Below are 19,494 nucleotides of genomic sequence, written 5' to 3'. Positions count from 1 at the left end.
AATGATAATGATTTGAATTCAACATCTCACATACTGCGCTGTAAGAATTCCAATTAAACAGCACTAATTATGATGTCAGCGTTTCTAAAAGAACTGATGATACTCAAAGAAGCATACTGTCATGTAGTTTATCACCATAGGGATAAATATTGCCATACTGCCCAGCTCTAGTCAAATCAGCATCGATTGGTGTACAGAAATGAGACGTTTATTAATTCCCATGATTAATAATGATTGGGCAGTAATGTAGGAACTATAAGGGAAAGTGCTGAGTACAAAATAATTACAGTTAACAAGCACTTGAATACCAATTGTGGGTGATGTCATTGGCCACAAAGATGGCAAAATGACGAGGACCATTAAAGTAGTTTTAACGTCACAGATTCGCACCTCTGTCAGGGTAGTATGAGGTAAACTGATGATCACAGAGAACGTTTGACATCATTGAGTTTCATTTATTCGTGTCGTCATTGTGAAGTCGCTATGACGTTTGACTATGGCGTAAACCGATGAGGTTAATTCTTCATCATAATCATCATCAGATCGGTTTTTAAAAATTCGAGTACCGGTGATCGCTGTGATGAGCGGCTCTGCTTCCTCGCCGTTGCAGACTAACAGAGAAGGTTTTGGCTGTAGGGAATGACAGGGGGAGAAAACGAGACTCGGGACAACTCCTCCTCCTCCTCCCTCCGCGGATGAAGAGAAGCGCTGCGCCTCCGACAGAGGGACTATGGTGGCAGGGTGGTAAAGATGGCCGCTCTCTCTGAGGATGGGAGGTATGGGCTAAATTGTGGCCGAAATGCCGACAGGATCACCGTTTTGCATGTAAAACTGACAGAGACAGCCATACGAGCGCTAGAAAACTACCAAAACTGCAAGGTAAGCTGGAAGGAATAAAATATATGTATATCGATTAACTTTTCATACGAGAGAAGAGACAGCAGTGCCACGCACTAATGCACGGCTAGTAAGTTCAAATGACACACAAATCACTGTGTTTTTTAAAGTAAGATAACAAACAGAACGACGTGGCATTGAATCTAAACTGTTGTCATTTTTGGAAACATTTACAAGTTTAAGTAAAGGATGGATGACTGGACTGGAAAAGTCCAGCCAGTAGCGTTAAGTCACCACTGAAATGCCAGCTCTGCAATCCTAATATTAGCGAGCTGTGCCTCCTGTAATGTTAGTTATGTTAATTAGCTGGATAACCTGTATTTTATGTACTCAGTCAGCTACGTTGCGCGTAAACTTTATACAGGGTTGTCAAATTAGGGGGATAACTTTATCAGCTGTTTGTCAACTTAGTTCGCTAGCTAGCCGACATTCTGACTGCAGTCAGCTAAGCTAGCGTTCAGTCACATACTCGCTCCGGACTTGACGTCTGGCTAAAGAATGGATATAAAATCACAACGTTATTCTATCCGATGCCCAGGGATTTGAAAAGAGGGAGAGTATCGGGGAAAAGTCTGTGGCATTAAATTGGCGTGATACCCTTAGCTCTGAGCTAGCTAACAGTACGCTAGCGCTGGTAAGGAAAAGTGAACTAGCTTGGTTAGCTAAACGTTAACATAGCTAAAAGCTATGTTTCTGAAAACATTAGCCATCTGATCCAGTTCTGTCACTGTAAACACTTGGCAAGCTATGGGTTTGTGTCTTCCGAATGGTCTGCGCACACAGCAACGTTTCTAAATATAAAGACAAAGCTTGAGCTTGGCTGCTGTCCAGCTTCACTTTATTCTTCCCAACTTGGCAGTTGAAAGCTAAGCTAGCTGATTCGCTAACGTTAGTTAGGTTAACTACCTAACGCTAGCTTAGCCTGCTTAACTGATTCCTCCTGCCTGACGCGAGGAAATAAATTTGTTTGCAAACCGCCTTATCTAACCTTTAGCTGGAAATGTTATCAATTTGGGGAGTTTACGTATTTCTTCCGAGTTTACCGTGAGGTAGCAAGCTAGCGTTAGCTGGATATCCTATTGCTACGCGAGAGCCAGACTAAACCAGTTTTATCTAACGCTGGCCATCAACGAGCAAACTAGCGAAAACATTAGATAAATAACTTAAATGTGATTTTAAAGGTGGCGGTGAGGCACATAAGCTAGCTAGTTTGCAAAGTTGGTGATGTGGAGTGGGATAGAGTTCGTTTAGCTGACTATAGCTGTTAAGTTAGCACGCTCAGTTTCTGTGTAAAAGCCATGTTACCTAGTTAACTAGGTAATTTTCGGTGTCATTGCAGCAAACATGAGGTGCACGTAAAAAGACAATCCTATTCGCCAAGGTTTCTTGTTCGAACTTACATGCTGCACCATTTAAGGTGGAACGCGAAAAGTCTAATAAGCTGAGTTCAGCTTCGGCACAATCTCCTAGTGCAAAAGACACCAATATGTGGCTATACGTTCTTGCGGCTTGTCAGTTAAGGCGAAGAGGAAACGAACACGTTCTTAGCTTGCTAAATCTTTTTTTTTTTTTCTCTAAATCGAAAGTTTTCATGAATCCTTTCTCGCCGTTTCTATCCGCTCAATAGCAAACACAATGGGTGGACGGTAGCTTAACGGGGGAGAAATTAGGTGGCCTCAATGAAGAGTTGCATTGTCTGAATTTTTAAAGCGCTACACTGGTCAAAGTGCTTACGAGGCAGTGTTTGACTTAAAGCTACAGCAGGCCTTTTCTAAAACCTGCTCTCTGCTAGTGAGAAATGTCATTCGAGCCTGAAACAACTGAACCCATGATTTCTATACATTCTCCATTCAGGACACGCATCCACATGCTAGAAAAGATGCCTTTTTGGTCCTTTATCTGAAGTCCTGCAGTCTGTGCATTGCTGTTTGGGAACCTTGTGTACTTTACCTTTGGCTAAATTAGTCAGCGTGTCTCTAAATCTCAAACCAAGTGAGAGCAAGTTTAAAAACTTGACTGAACTCAAATAAGTCAATCCATTCGACATTAGAGTGGCCTTAGTACTTTGGTAACTGTACATGTAGAAAAGATGGTTCTTCAGTAAAGACAATGGTTCTGTTTAGAACCAGTCCATGCTCAGATGGTTCTTTGCATAGTGAAATGGTTCTTCTGCGTTGTATGTTGGTTTTATATAGAACCTTGGCTGACTGCTTTTCTCAGATGCTAAACATTTTATGTTGTGCCAGTGGGGTCAGCCAGTTGAACAAGGCCTTAGTTGTCAAACTAAACACTCATCTCCCAGTTGGTTGGCTGAGGTTTGCTTACCTTTAAACACTCTCAGAAGTGAGCTGGGTTTAAACACTAAATATGACAGAGTTCAAAAAAGGTTGAATATCTACTAAAGACAAATTGGACCATTTGAAAATGCTCTTGTCTGCAGTAGAATTTCAAGTCTAAAACATGCATATTCTGAGGTTTAAAGCTGGTGGCCGAACCCCAGAGTATGTAGGACTGCTCCGTCCTGCCTTGTGGTGTGGAAACAGTAGGTGTTTGATATGAATTTGGCAGGGTTGCGTATTGAGCTGGCAGTAGGCTTAGTTTGCTGTGAATGTGCATTGGAATGTGTGCATTCCTTTTGGAAGGGAAATGTGGCACGTACTCCCTAGTAGCCTATGTTTAACTCGCGTCTAGCTCTCTATTTGGCAATAAGATATTTAGCGATGCACGATGATATCTGAATCGTGACGGTAGAGAGCCGCTTAAAAATGATCAGCATTTGACTGACCAATAAATCCAAGATTTGATTAAACATTTTATTTAGTTATTTATTTATCTATCTATCTCCCGGAAGCACAGAACACTTGGGTGGTACTGGGCTACTATGCTAAAGTCTTATGAATCTTATTCATTTTACTGCATTTTAAATCCTATGTAAACACATTCACACTTTTCTATAATATTAATCCAGGTATTTGCAAGTCCCATATCAGTGTATCCTTAATGATATTACAAATGTCCTGATTGGAATTCTGTGGCTGCTATTTTGTCTTTGCAAGGGATCTCGGGGTAGCCTGCTCTCTTTTACTGCTTCCTTCCAATGTAGAGCATTTGTTAATTATTAGTAATCTCTCTGGCGAGATGACGAGAACAGCAGGGGCAGCCTAAGCAAGTAAGTGCTGAGTCAACTCCTCCTTCATGTTTGTATGACAGCACTGTAGGCCTATAATGTGTTTTGGTCCTCTTTAAGCTCCAAACATTGTGTGAGAAAGGGAGAGGGATTTATTTTCAATATACACCCGGCCGGCTAGCTTGTTAAGGCTGAGGTTGCAAGTCCTTTTAGACCTTAGCTGGCTGTCTTTGCTGTCTGTGTCTTTCTCATATTCATCTTGGTCTTATGTGGTGATTTAGCAGTCATGAGAGAGCTGTCTGGGCCTGGTTCTCCCTGCTACTCTGTAATGTGATCAGCGCTGTGTGGATGTGTGTGGAGTAAGAGAGTGTTTGGGGGTTGGGGAATGTGAAACAGATCTGGTTGTACAAGCGTCTGTAGAGAAAAGGTCTCTGTATAGTCATTTGAATATAAGTGAGGACACTCGCTAGTGCCATTTGTGCATAAACGAGAGTGAAAGAGGGAGGAATAAATATTTGAAGTTCTTGCACTGCTAGCTTTGCGGTCATTCATGCTTTTCCCCAGGTTCAACACGTTAAGCAAGAAATAATCAGCGCACTGGAGATTTTAGTTTTGTAGCTGTTTAAGCTTTGACAGGTTGAGCCATTTAAATGCTGTTCTGTTGTTCCTGTGCTGCAATCAAGTTAAAAATAGCCTCTGTTTATTTTGCTCTGCAGCAATGGAAACTTTATGGTTCAGTTTAGAGACTTTGCTCCAAGCTTGAGTCTTTAGTTAAAAGCACATGTAGGGAATTAGTACGGCTAATCATATAGGCTAATAACCAGATCCTAGTTTTTGGATCTGTGCAGATATTTCATCCAGTGTTCGTCCTCTATTCACAGGATAAACAGATGTGACTTGTTGTGGTCACTAAAGAGTCCTAGTTTCTGTCTTATCAGTTTTGTGTCAGTGGAGGAGCATCCTTCATAAGCATTGCTTTGCAAACAACCAGCATTGTTTTTAAATGGGTACATTTTGTGTGGATGGAGTTCAATGTCTGAGTAAACAAGTACTCTCATAACTTAAATATATAAACATAAATATATAAAGTATATAAAGTTTTGTGAGATTAGAGATCTGGTTGATAAGATTTCCATCTGTGGTGCAAATTAACTGTCAAACTTTATCCTTTAAACATGTTCTTGAATATTTACTACTGTATCGTTATTCTTTTTTTGGTGTAAAATAGTTATTTATTGCCAAAAATGTTGTGATGAGCTTTGGGCTGCTGTTTAAGTGCAGTGTTTCTTCTTTTCGAGCCTTCTCTGGATCTATTCAGTGAAGGAGTTTTTGAAATATTGAGCTAAGATGACTCAAATCTTCTTCCCTCTGTCTTTCTAAAAAAAAATAAATAAATTAGTTTATTCAGCTTTCATATGAAGTCATTTGTAGAGCCAAGAGGGAATGTCTGTTTTTGTTGCTTAACTGTTCATTCGTAATATTTACTTTCTCTTACTTTCTCTTTTGTCTTACAGAATGTACCGTCCTCACGGCCAACAATACACTTCCAAGGACTACAAGGGGTAGGTGGATGATTCCAGCCACGAAAACGGACCCAGACTGAGGGGGAAAACTGACAGTACTGTACTGACAGTAGAATTGCATGAGCAGTCCAACTACGACCCAGTTTATTTCCAGGGCAGAAGTGTGCTTGTCGGTCAGAGTGCTCTCTTAATGGCGGTCCTGACGTTGAGTAGGGTGCTTTTGGCTTGAGGGGCTATTCTAAGGCTTGTCAGCTCTCAGTTCATCTGTGAAAATGGCTGGTTAACCTCTGACCTTGCACACCGTGTGTGCACTGAGGTTCACATTCTGCCTAAAATTGACTCTGATGTAGCTGCATGAGGGACCAGCAATGCGATATACTGGTCTGCAGTAACTAAGTGCAGATAAAGCAATGTGCAAACCACACTAACATTAGCCAGTTTTCCCGAATGGCTGAATCATGGATATTTGTCATGTTTCAAATTAAAATAAAAGCGCTGCAGACATGTCTGTCACGTAATGATTCCACAGTAAATCGATTACTCGTGCCCATCCCAATCAGGAATCAGTTTTGGAAATGCATTCAGTTTCTCGGTTTTTCGGGGTCCTTCTTGTCTTGTCAGACATGTACAGTTTTGTGAACAATGTCAGTCAAGTTTATCCTGTCCTGTTTGTAACCCTGCAGTGCATTAAGATTCCCAAGACGGATGTCTTGGATGGATCTCATACCTTTGATTTTTACCTGTCCAATGTCGGCAAGGACAATCCTCAGGGAAGCTTTGAGTGCATCAAACAGTATGTGTCGAGGTAAGATGCAGTGTAGTCACTTTTGTCAAAAGTTTAAAACTTCTTTTCAGCTTTGTTAAATTAAAGCAATGTAAGCATTCTGGGTCTCAAGCCTCTGTCTTTCAAATGTAGCTCTGGGGTCTCCAATTTGTCATCTATGGGGACGATTCAGGACAAAATCACAGTGCGTGCCACCAACGACTCCTACCAGATGACCAAAGAGCGGATGACGCAAGCAGAAGAGGACACGCGCATGAGGGGCACCAAAGTCATCAAACCAGGAGGGCAGTTCAGAGGTAGATGGCTCTTTTTAGCCCAACACCATGCAAGTCCTTTTATCTGCACAGTGCATGCCTAATCACAAAAAAAACAAAGCAAGGTAGCAGTAATGTGAATTAGCGTCAGGGAAGGCGGAAAGTAAGAGTTAATCCAGGTTGGATTAGCCTGACACCCAGTTACATATTATGGATCACCACTGCAGCACAGACACTGATGTTTGCTATCATGAATGCTGATGTGTGCTCTATAAAATTGAGCATGTTGAGTCATGTTCAGAATGTGAAGCGGGTTTGCACTGTCACTCTGAAACACCTGCTTTGAAAACGTTAAGCGTGAAACTGGCAATTTTGCATTCGACTTTTCTGTTTTCTTTTTTGGTTTCCTCTTCTCTGTGCTCACTGTTGCGTCTAAGCACCACTTTCTTACTAATAAAAGATCAGCAGGAGCGGATTGGCTGCAGATCCGACAAGGTGCATGCTGCACTTATGTCAGCGTGCTGTCTCAGTCTCATTTCGTACTGAAACGCCTTATTACCATCATGGTTTGTTTTCGAGTGTCGGGTCCCTGGAGGGAGTTTTGTATGTAACTTGAGGGATCACTGAGCTCATTTCATCCCAGTGCTGTGAAGCTCCAGCCGACAGGTTAGGCCTGACACTTCCAACCACAGCGACCACAGTGCTGTGCTGTAAACTAGAAAAGGCAGTTTCAGGGACTCTGTGTTCTAAAGCTGCTGGAGGGGGAGCATTTGCATGGAGTAGCGAAGTGTTGAATTGAGCAAAAAGGAGTGAAGGGGCATGTAGCAGCTGACTGTGGGGCATCACTGTCAAACTTGCTCTTCTTTTTTTTTTTTTTAATAACATTTATATAGGAATTATTTATTCTAGATTTGTTTTAATTTGAGTATAGTCTGTTTCTTTGAATTATGCACTTGCTGTGCCATGGGTTAGACTAAGGGTGGACAATATAATTTACATCTCAATATTCTTTCCGAGCAGATCATGGATATTGTCAGTACTTAAAGATCACTGAGCAACTGCATGTTTCATTACAAAGAGTATAATTAATTTAGATTAAGTTCAGTGTGTGGAACATTTTTATTAAAAATCAGTAATTTAGTAAAGTTTTATCGTTTTTTTTTTTTAATATATATATATATATATATATATATATATATATATATATATATATATATATATATATATATATATATATATATATATATATATATATATATATATATATAAATCTGACACTACTGGAGTTTTTTTTTTTTTTTTTTCCTTTGGCAATACTGGAATCTTTTACCTTTTTGGCAAACCTCAGGAAAACTAAAGGTTGCAGCGTATTGTATTTTTGCCATATCACTCACCCCTAGATGAGAGCTGACCTAGTACTCAGTTGTGACACAGAGGGTTGTGAGTAGATTACATGTGGGCTAGCCTCAAAGTTCAGATGATACAATATTGCCTGGATTTATTGAATAATTTCTTTGGAGTCACTTTGCCTGTTGTCAGAAAGGGTGTGTCAAAAACAAGCCAAAGATTCATGTCATCTGTGTGTGTTTCTTTCAGAGTTTCCCAGCTCACAACACACAACTGTGTTTTGTTAAATATAAACTATAACTATAAACTAATTTGTAAATGTCATACGCTGTAATGAAAAAGGTGCTGAATTTATGTATTGTTTTGTTGATGTATGTAGGAAAGAACACACTAGTATTCATCACTTAATATCAATCATCCCTTAAGAAATGTAAATGAATGTCTTCATTTTATTTTGACTGCACTTAACTAGCTTGGTGTAATAGTATGTCTTAATTCTGACATATTTAAAATACACTATACACTTGGGTCTATATATATATTATGTATGTATGTGTATATATGTGTGTGTGTGTGTGTGTGTGTGTGTGTGTGTATATATGTATGTGTATGTATGTTTTACAGTGGTATGACATTTGTGCAGAAACAAAACTATATGACCTGAGTTTCAGGAATTTTTTTTTTTTGTTGTTTTTGTGCTCCCACTGCTGGTGAGTCAGTATCCACAGATGGTGGGTGAGACTAAAATGTTCGTCTCTTCCATTAAATGTTCTGTTTTCCAACACAGCCGAATATTACATTTAGCCATTTAATTTAAAAAAGAGCATCTTATATAAGAGACGTACATTTTAGTAATTCCGAGAAGGATGGAAAGTGTGCCAGATGTAATTAAATCGGTTTTAAGATGCTTTCAGGTTGAAAACAAAAATTAAAATATTACGAAAAAATTAAAATATTATGAAAAAAAATTACGTCTGGCAATTTGCACATAAAATCTGTCATAAAATCATAAACACATTGTTTATTGCAGATAGCCAGTGAAGTTTTTAGAGCTTTCTTTGTGACTATTATATTCAGTCTTACTTTTGGTTCTTAACTTCTGATGCTTGAGTTAGGTTGGTGTAAATGATTCTAAAGTACGGTAGTACATGAATTTAGGATGGAAATAAATGTGTCATGTAAACAAAAGCACTTCAAATTTGCATTTTTTTTTGCTATTGTTGCTTTGCTATTGTTATTTATTGTTGGGTTAGATAATTATTAGTCAGTTAATAAAAAAAAATAGATGCATTAACAGATTATAGAAGTAGTTATTAAGTGTAATGCTAAATGGTTTGTGTGGCTTTTTGCTGAAGGTGAAACAACTGGAGTCATCAACCAGATATTATGTTCACACTTACATTTTTGCAATGATCAGGTGTCCGTGTGGAGCTCAAGGCAATTGGACATGACTTATTATTTGCTGATGTCAGGATTTCATGATTGACAAGCCCTGAGACTGTGTGTGTGTGTGTGTGTGTGTGTGTGTGTGTGTGTGTGTGTGTGTGTGTGTGTGTGTGTGTGTGTGTGTGTGTGTGTGACTTGCTTGGTCTGGCTGCTCAAACACAGATGCTCAAGAAATGCAGAGTGAGTGTGAGAGAGGGTGGGAATTGCAGTTCCTAATCTTTTAAAGAGCTTTTTGAGAATGTCATGATTTCCTGAGGAAAGGTGACATCTTATGCACTTGCACTACCTGGCCCAGGGGACAGCTTGTCTTAATGACTTCATTGCAACCCCCTCTGAGTCTTATTCACACCATGTTAATATCAAAGGGAAGAAGGGTGGCACTTTCAGCATCCCTAATTATGATTACCCTACTCCTCATGCAAAGCCGCTTTTGGTTGTCTGTAGACACTTTTCTCAGATGCTTCTCTATTTGTGCAGGTAAAATTGCCCAGATCCGAAAGCCAGCTCCCGCCGCCCCTGACCCAGTTCCAGAGCGGAAACGGTCCACCCCTATGAACCCAGCCAACACCATCCGTAAGTGCCTTACCAACAACCCGGTGTCCCAGAGGCCGTACCGGGACCGCATCCTCCACCTGCTGGCGCTGCGATCCTACAAGAAGCTGGAGATCCTGGCCAGGTTACAGCGAGACGGCATTAGCCAGAAGGACCGTAACTCGCTGGGAAGCACTTTACAACAGGTAAGCATGCAACACCAGTGAAGAGACCAGATAGATGGTGGAGCCCACCTGACATGAAGATGTCACTAATATTACTGGTAATCAAAATTTCTATATCAACCTATATCAGGTTATAATGTTAAAAATGAAAGCCTCTTAGTTTTATTGATGGATGTTCGTGAGATTTAATGAAGAATTGTCAGCTATAATTGTCAGTTCGCAATTGTCAAATTTCTTAAACGCAGAAACTAAGTCTGATATAAATATTGTGACAGTGGGAGTGGAGCTTCTCATAATTCCTAACGTTTTTGTTGGGTTCCTTAATGAGCACTTTTTTTTTCTTGTTTTTCAGTCGTATCTCTTCCTGTGTTTTGTGTTAACATGTCTTTGTGCTAAAAAAAAGTTTCACATTTGTTGTTTTAATCTTGTTACAGGTTGTATTGCTATAGTAACGATAAACATTTGTCTACTGTTAGTATTCTTTGTAAAGGCTGTTATAGGTCAAGTGAGATGAGTTAAAATCGAAATCACTTTTTTTCCACCTCAGCTTATAATGTAAAACAGTCTTCTTAGTAATGTTGGTGCTTTATCTGCAGGATTTTTTCAGTTTTAATTTAAGAAGCTTTGGCTTGATAGAATCTTAGTGTTGTCCAGTTTCATCAGCAAAATGATTCTGCATATGTGTAGATAGTGTGGAGAATATTAAAGGAATATTAACATGGCAAGTGAAGATGAAGGGAGGAAGCAGGGGTCCAAGGCAAAGATTTGCCGAGAGGGAGAAGTTGCTCAGTTTGTGATGAGAGGCACACCTTGTAGAAGATGAGAAATGGAGAGAGATGACTGAATCTTAAACGGGCTCCACTCTCCCTCTGGAGCTTCTCTAGCTGTGAGAACACTCCAGCTGTATTAATGCAGTGTTGATGTTTATCCAGCTCTGTATGGTAAGGGCATGTGGCTGGGGAGTCACTGCTGTACACACAAAACAGCACAGAGAGAAACTACCGGAGCACAAACGCATCACTGCTCAAAAGACAGAGTGAACTGATAAGTCATTATCACATGGACTTTCATTGCTGATTTTTGTTTGGGCAAGGTAAACTTCTCAGAGAGGAGCATGAAAGTCTGTGGAACTTCTGTTCAAGTATGAACTCAACTCAATCAAAGCAGCCTGGCTACCTAACTCAAAAACAGTGATGTAATGTACAAGGTGTATTACAATAATGCATTAAAGGGCCATTTAATAGAAAATTAGTTTTTCTACACTTTTTGGAAGAATATGTAAACTTTGTTGAAGTTTCAAAATGTACCCTTCATTCTCCAGTCTATGTAGTTCATATACAGATAGTAAACTGCAAAATCTACCTGTTTTGAATTCATTACAAACATATTTACATCTGTCTGCCTATTCAGCTTTGCAATAAAAATAAGATTATTAAAATGGTTAGTTGTACACACCAACACATGGACATGGTATACAGCTTGTAGTAAACAAGGTTTACTTTTATTGCTTTGAACATTTAAAGTACACACAGAATGCTTTTTTGTTTGTTTGACCAAAAAGGACTGAATGGATGAAGTGTTCTTTTTGACAGGTTCTCTCTTTACACAGTAATGGGTTGGATTTGAATCAGGGGAAATCCCAGCAAGTGCGCTTTCAGTTCCTTCCACTGGTTTCACTGGAGAACTTTCAGGCATGCTGTTCCAGGGCAGTTTGTGTTGTTTAGAAGTGACTAGTTAGTGATTCTGAGGCAAAAACGAATGTCTGGGGCTTTTCCTTGTTTTGATTGAAGAGAGAGAAAAGAATCTGAAAATGTCTCCTTCCTGGAATGGAAAGTCAGAAGCTGCTTTATTTAGCTTGCTCTAGGCTTCCTTATTTATTTGGTTGTGTGTGTTTCTTTATCTTGGACACTGTTTCTTGCTACACTTTAGCGTGTGTGTGTGTGTGTGGCTGCAGGTTTTCATTCCAACAAGGATTATCTGATGAGCAGTTTAACAACTGAAACCAACTGATAATTAGGTGTAATCAGGTGTGCTCCAGCTTGTTTTGAGCGAAAACCTGCAGCCACACTGGCCGTTTGTGGATAAGATCTCAGATTATCTCGGACTGCCTGTTTTGTCTTGTGTAGCAAGTAAGAGTTAAAAAGACCTGCATCTTGCTCATGAAATAGGAGAGAGTTCAGCACTTCTGTTTCTATCTGGCTATACAAATCTGAATACAAATTTGCTCCATTCCTCTTTCCAAAAAAAAGTCATTGCAATCCCTTTCTCAAAACAATACAAATGCAGACATGTCCTGACTGTTCTTAAAGGGAAGTTTTAATGCTGAAACAAAGTTGCAGGGGTTCCTCTGAATGCTGAGCAGTTTATCCACTGTCTTTTGGTGTTCATGGTACAATTTATGCAGTTATTGCTTAATGATTTATATTATACTCATTAAGCTCATTGTTTTACTGTAGAAGACCATAGCCATGTTTAGTTGTAAGTCACATTTATTCAAGTTTATATTGCATTAGGACTGCCAGGCCCCTAAATTAGCTGGGCAATAAAAACAAATGTCAGACTATCCACAATACCAGTTTTCGGAAAATTGACCAATTTTAAATCGTTTTACACACCCTCAGACAATCCTACATGTACTATTCAATACTTAAAAGCCAAATCACTAGGATCTGCTTTTTTGCCATCATTCCTCCCTGCTACCTCTAGATAGCCATCCAACACATTACAAAATCTAGGGGAGAACATCTACTTACAAGTATGGCTCATCTTTGAACCTGTTGTGAGCCGTTTTGAAGTGGGACACAGTCGGCATGAAAAGAGACTTAAATGTAAAATATTCTCATTGCAGTGTATTGTCATTTTGTCAGGTTGCCAATCTTAACCCGAAGGATAACTCGTACTCACTAAGGGACTTCATCTACCGTGAGGTCCAGAGGGACTGGCCAGGATACTCAGAGGATGAGCGTATTCAGCTGGACAGGATTCTGGCTCGGTAAGCGCTCAGTATGCACAGAGAAGAAAACGACCCTTCAGAAGTGACAATGTGGAATCGGAGAGCCAGCAGTACAGGGCTCAGTGAAGTAATGTGAATTTTCTGGGTGAAGTTGATCCTGTTTTTGTGTCTTTTGCAGTAAACTAGGACTGCCTGCAGATTCACTCTCATCCAGCAGTTCTCCTAAAGAACCAATGTCACCACAGGTATAAAAAAAAACACAATTCCAAATGAGTTATACTCCCTCACAAAGATAATGTAATTTATACTCATGCATGCTTTAATCAGTGCGATATGCATTTTGCATTAGAGGGGCACTATAGGCCAGAATATTATTTGTCTGTGAATGGGGCCAGTATATTATTTGTCTATGAATAAGTAATTATTATTGGAATTTTAGCTTACTAAAAGAAATGTTACTACCTCACACATGGAAAATTAGATTCTCTGCCCAGACAGTAACACCACTGCTTTATCAATAATAGTCCTTGGGCCAAAGTCTTAATGCCTGATAAATATCTAAATACAGTAATGTATTATGGATGTGCACAGGTCTCAATTAAACCATTGGAGGAGCCATTATTTTTCATGAAAAGTCAGAAATTGGCAGCTTGGATACATGAATGGTGTTGCCAAAGACGAGATTGAGAAAGCAGAGATGGCGTGACTGTGTCACTAACTAGGCTTGCTGCGGTAGAGGATGCTAGCTAGGTCCAGGAAGCTCAGTAGCTTATCTGAGAAAGTAGCCTCCCTTACTCATCTAATACGAAAACGTCCCGATTTTTCACATCTATTATTATTATTATTATTATTATTATTATTATTATTATTGGTGTCGCCACAACTTGGATGCTGTTTATTGGTAACTGTTATCTGCCCAGACATTCTACACCAGTACATACTTACTTTGCTTGTTTACTGATTTAACATTTCTTTCCCTGTTTAGAAGCGCCAGCCTGAGGGTGACTTCATTGACCCTCTAATGCCGAAGAGGCCACGTATCTCTCACCTTAGTAACCGAGGAGCTCCTAGCTCATCAGAGCGGCGCACCCCTACAGAAGCTGAGGAGAAGAGATCTGCACCGCCGGTCACTGCAGCCTGTCCAGGACCCTCCTCCCAACCACCTGTCTCTCACCCCCCCTCCGGCTCTAATTCCAACTCCCCGAGCACGCCAGAGGGCCGTGGAACACAGGACCTGCCTCTGGACCAGAGCTCCACATGTGGGGAGGAAACCGAACGCTATGCCTCCCGCACCCTCATACCCAGCCCCCCCAGTCAGCCCCCCCTCACTTCCTCTTCATCTTCAGTCTCCAGATCCTCTGTCCTCCCCACCTCTGCCGTGTCTTCAGCAGTCAGCAGTAGCAAAAAGCCCAAAAAGAAGTCCAAGAAGCACAAAGATAAGGAGAGGGAGAGAGAAAAGGATAGAGGGAGACACAAGGAGGGCCATGCTGAGGAGAGCGAGAGGCCCCGGAAGAGACACCGCACTGAGACTGAGGAGAGGTGTGTGCCAACCACCATCCACAGCCCTGCTTCTGATGCAGAACCACGTGGTGAAGGTGAGTACTGTAATTTTCTCTCTTCAGTAGGTATAAGCATAGGGGACTGTGTGGTCCATTAGAACCCACTGTGTGGAAGCTAATAGGGATTAGAATAAAGAATATACATTTGGCAGTGCAGTCTTTTAAAGGGTCCATATTATATGAGTGCATTTTCTCTGCTCTATTGAAACATCTTTATTCAGTGTAGTATGTAAACAATGGTAAAGTTTCAAAACCGATGGAACTTCCTGGTCCATGCAGTCCTCATATGGAAACTGAGCTACAGAAACAGCCTGTTTTGAATTCAGTGCTCAAATTACTGTTTATTTGCTCACCTTAACATATTAGGGGAAATAACACACAATGTGGCCTAGTGAAAGTTATGGGATTGTTTTTGGGTCAGTATTTGAGTCAGCCAGTATTTCAGTTGTAAGGTAAAAAGAGTGATTGGAACATAGTCATGTGAAAATTTATTAGAACTGCTTATGATCCATAAAACCACACAAAAGTGTATGTTGGGGAACACAACTACTAAATACCTTCAGGATGCAAATCGTGGAGCATGAGAGAAATTTTATCTATTTCACCTTGTTCACCTTCCTAATGTTCATGGTGGGTATTATGAAACACAAATGAGTCTATAGACACCGATGGTTACTGCCTGTGTAGCTTTATCAATCTGAAATGGTAGCTCAGTGAACATCTGCATTGTTGCTGCAGTGCTTAATTTTGTTTTCTATTTTGAACTATGAACTTCTAGGAGAGGTATGCCTTATGCCATTAGTTTGAGGAGTAAAGACTCACACATACTATGCAGATGTCTTATGTCATAACTTTGATTTCTCCATAGACAGAACAAGCAAATCTGACTTCACTGAACTTTCCACGCCTGTGATCCCCGATTACATAGCGTAAGTTTCAGTAGATCTCTGTAGATGACACTGTCCCTAGGGTGAGTTTGCTCTCTGTAGCTGCTTGTTTTGCTTAGATCAAAGTACTTGCACCATCACTCTCTGTAGACTGTTTAATCTGTACAGCATCTCTCCTCCAACAGTAGTACTTTATTTAATGTTTAGTCAAATACTTCTACGTTGCAGACCAATTAAATGCATGTTCTTTTCATCTTCTGCAGTAAGTACACTGCGGTAGTGTCTACAGACCAGAGGCAGCGCTACAAGGACGACTTCAATGCTGAGTATGATGAGTACCGTGTCCTTCATGCTCGCGTGGAAAGCATAACACGGCGCTTCACTCAGCTAGACGCCCAGTGCAGACGCCTCCTGCCTGGAACCAAAGAGTACCAGGTCAGAGTGTATCCATGGATTAAAGTCCCAGAAGCTCTCTAATGTGCTTTGTGAATTAATATAGAATATACATGCACACGCATACAGAGTGGCCTTATGTAAGACTGAAACAAAGTAAAAGTCCTTGCTCACAAAATTGGATCGTTTCTGAATGATAATACATTTGGCTTTTTTTCCACACTTACTTCAGCTTTGTAGTGCTTAAGGCTGAATACTTTGCAACGCTTTATGCTGGGAATGCAAATTTCACATAGAGGGCATATGAAATCTTCAAAATAAACGGCTTCAAATATCTTCCCTGTGTAGGAGGTGCATGAAGAGGTGCTACAGGAATACAAGAAAGTGAAACAAGTAAGTTAAAACATAAATATCAGGTCACTCATGATTGAATATATCTGTAAAAACACAGCCTCAGTTTTTAAGGCATACAATATTTATTAGAATTTAATTGTGCTTCCTTTCTGCCTACAGCACAACCCAAACTACCATGAGGAGAAGCAACGCTGTGAATATCTGCACAACAAGCTGGCCCACATCAAGAGGCTGATTGCTGACTTTGACCAGCGGAGGGCACAGTCATGGCTTTAGGTGTTGGAGCCCGAGAAAAGCCTGCAACCATTCAGAGCTCTCCAGAGCCTAACGACCACAGCCAGAGGGAGCAAGGGGATCATACAGCTTTTTTTTTCTTCCTAAATGTCCCCTCTTACCTTCGCCCATTTCCCACTCCCTTTCAGCAATGTTTTACAAATCTACATTTCAGTTATTGTTCCCTTTTCCATTATACATTCTTCCCCCTTATTCTTCACTTTTTCTGAAGCGATGTCCCTCCCGGCCACTGCCTGTTTAAGAGAAGAGAGCCACTCTTCCTGCTAATGATGTCATGCATGTCCAGGGGGATATCACTTTCTTTGCAAGCCTTTTTGTTTTGCTTTTTTTTTTTTTTTTTTTCCTTTTGGAAGGACTATTAAAAAAGGACAAAAAACAGAAGAGAATTAAACATTTTTCAAAGAAAAGAAAATATTATATCTATAGCTACCTGTATTTAAAAGAGAAAAAGGAAGATCTATTTATTTTGAATGGAAGGAGGAGAGAGTCCACAGATGATTATAAGATTTAGATTCCTTTTTTTGGATGCATTGCAATACCTGGGGCCTTACAATACAGTATGTATTTGACTTCCTGAAGCCTTTTGCACAGGGGCGGCTGAGCCAGTATGTGTTAGGAAAGGGGGGGGGGGGGTTAGAGCCGTGAGCTTCCCTTCCTGCCGGGACCCTGCTTGCTTTCAGCAGTATTCTTGCTCACCGTGCAAATGGTGCCTTAATGTGTTCGTTTACACGTTCAGCGATGTGGAGTCCGACAGGGGCCCGGGGCGGGCGTGGGGAGAGAAGCGTCTACGACCTAGTGATGGGTCACGCACACGTCTGTGGAAGGTGTGCGTTTGTGTGAAGAGAGAACGCAATATATTAAGGGATTGTCAGTGTTTATTTTTGAGACAGGATGTGTGTGTGTAAGAGCGGTCAGGCAGAAAAGTGTGAGTGCGTGTGAGAGAGCCCTGTTGAATTTTCTGTTTTTTGCATCTGCGTGCGTGTTTGGGGGGGATTGTGGGTGGGTATGTGCAAAAGTGGGTGGGTGGGGATGTGGGTAGAAGAACATAAACAAGTAAAACGGAGAAAAAAAATATAGAAAATGAAAACCAAAAAAAGCTGCTATTGTCTTTGAACAGCCAGAGCACTCAGGATCAACCTGGCTAGTGTTGCATGTTCTCAATTTAAAAGAGCAGAAGGGTGGAGGGTGGCTGGAGTGCTTTCTCTCTACAGAATTGTGTAAAAATAAGGTACTGTGAGACACAATCACCAGGCAGAGACCTATTAAGATGTGTCCTTAATTATTCCATGAGTTTCAAAGCAGAGTTATTTATGACTTCTGAATAGCAATATATGTTTTTGTTTGTTTTTCTAAAATGAAGAGGAAGAAAATTGCTGATTTACGTTTGAAACAAGTGGATGGAAGTGATCAAATATAGAAAAGTCTTTATTTTCATGGTATCAATATTAGAGATGCTTAAAGTTTAAGGGAAATCTTATGTTTACAGAAACCTGTGTTAGGATGTTTTGCCAAAAGGAAATGGATGATTTGGAATAAATTACATAGACTATTGTTTTTAGCCTGTTTTTGTCAGACAATGCACAATTTTAGCTTTCTTAGATCCTTGATAACTTACTCTGTTCCATACTTATTGTTACCCAAAACCAAGGTCATCCAGATTGATCATGTTTTGATTATCTATGAGTGCATACACTGTTTTGGCTCCCTGTGATGCAGTCTAGTCTCATTTGAATCTGGTAACTACAGCCATGTGCAAAGTCTTACTGCATCGGAGAGACTTTCTCTCATTTTTTGCTCCTGTATCTTGTTTGGTTGACCCATTTGAGTATTATCTCCACAGATTGTACACTACTAACATGTGGCTGAGGAAGGTATGTGGGTCAAGCTTGCTATAATCACCCCCAAAATGTAGTATTGAGGATTGTTATCCTGCTTTAAAGGAATACTCCAGCACTTTTTTCAGTCTAACCTCTATCTGCTCCGTCTGTGGCGTCCATTCTGTTACAACAGACAACAAATGTGAAAATGTCCAGTTGATAAAAGAACAGAGTTCCAAACACACTTATAGTAGAAGTCAATGGACAGGTCACAGATTCAACAGAGATTAGTTTGGGGGGAAAAGCACTATTCCTTTATAACCCATGAAGAATTCCGTGTGGTTCTAAGTCTAAGTTGGCTGCTTTGAAGCTACCCACAGAGAAATAGATGAATCCTGTTCAGTATTTGGGTCTGTGCCTGATTCGCAAATCTGAGGCCATGCTCAGCAGATGGGATGCAAGCCTTTCCTTAGGGACCGATGCTATCTGAGTAACTAAGCAGGGTCTGCTGGTGCCAGAGCAAAAATGATTTTCATTTTTCTTCTGTTTTTTTTCCCCCGTCCTCTCCCTGGATAATTACATTACTTTTGTGTCCCAGAAGTAGATCAAGCAGTGACAAATGCGCTAGATACATACAATGCTAAATACATACAATGATTAATTAACGGAGGTCAGCAGCACTTTATCTCTTGGCCGTGTTGCCCACTCTCTCCCTCCTTCTTTCCTAAGTTCAATGCAGCTCGTCTGAAGAGACTCTTTAACTGTTGGCATTGAGAGCTTTAGGATTGACTGTCCCTTCAGCAAACTTGGTGTCTGCACTGTGAAGTGCTCGTTGGGTTTGTGGAGAGGGAGAGAGGATGCTGTATTCTTGGATCTGTTCATGCGCACACACATTCATACTGATACATTTCTGGGACTACGTCAAAAAAGAAACCTAGACTTGAATCCATTGCTCTTTTGAAGAGACCATTCAATGTCTTTGACACTAACTATTTAAGGGTTAAGGCATGCGTCAGACAGAAAACAAGTGAAAGTAAAAAAAGACCTCAGAACATTCGTCTTTTGATTTAGTGGTGGGATGGGGTTTATTCAGATTGTTCTCGAGAAATTCCAACCTGTTCACCTGAGAAATGCATTATATCA

General features: G+C 40.4%; 1 protein-coding gene across 1 annotated transcript; it reads left to right on the top strand.

The window, feature by feature from the left end:
- Nucleotides 1-587: 587 nt before the first annotated feature.
- Nucleotides 588-16,903, top strand: ell2 (elongation factor for RNA polymerase II 2). The gene is made up of 12 exons (XM_017715129.2): nucleotides 588-879; nucleotides 5,539-5,586; nucleotides 6,231-6,352; nucleotides 6,464-6,627; nucleotides 9,856-10,115; nucleotides 12,962-13,086; nucleotides 13,226-13,292; nucleotides 14,033-14,642; nucleotides 15,475-15,535; nucleotides 15,757-15,928; nucleotides 16,235-16,279; nucleotides 16,400-16,903. Exons 1-12 carry the CDS (start codon nucleotides 751-753, stop codon nucleotides 16,514-16,516), a joined length of 1,920 nt encoding a protein of 639 aa, XP_017570618.1. The 5' UTR covers nucleotides 588-750; the 3' UTR covers nucleotides 16,517-16,903.
- The last annotated feature ends 2,591 nt before the right edge of the window (nucleotides 16,904-19,494 follow it).

The sequence above is a fragment of the Pygocentrus nattereri genome, chromosome 16 (assembly GCF_015220715.1).
Source record: "Pygocentrus nattereri isolate fPygNat1 chromosome 16, fPygNat1.pri, whole genome shotgun sequence".
In the NCBI taxonomy this organism is placed as follows: domain Eukaryota; kingdom Metazoa; phylum Chordata; class Actinopteri; order Characiformes; family Serrasalmidae; genus Pygocentrus; species Pygocentrus nattereri.
The sequence above is the reverse complement of the archived record's forward strand: the minus strand, read 5'-3'. Positions and strand labels throughout refer to the sequence as shown.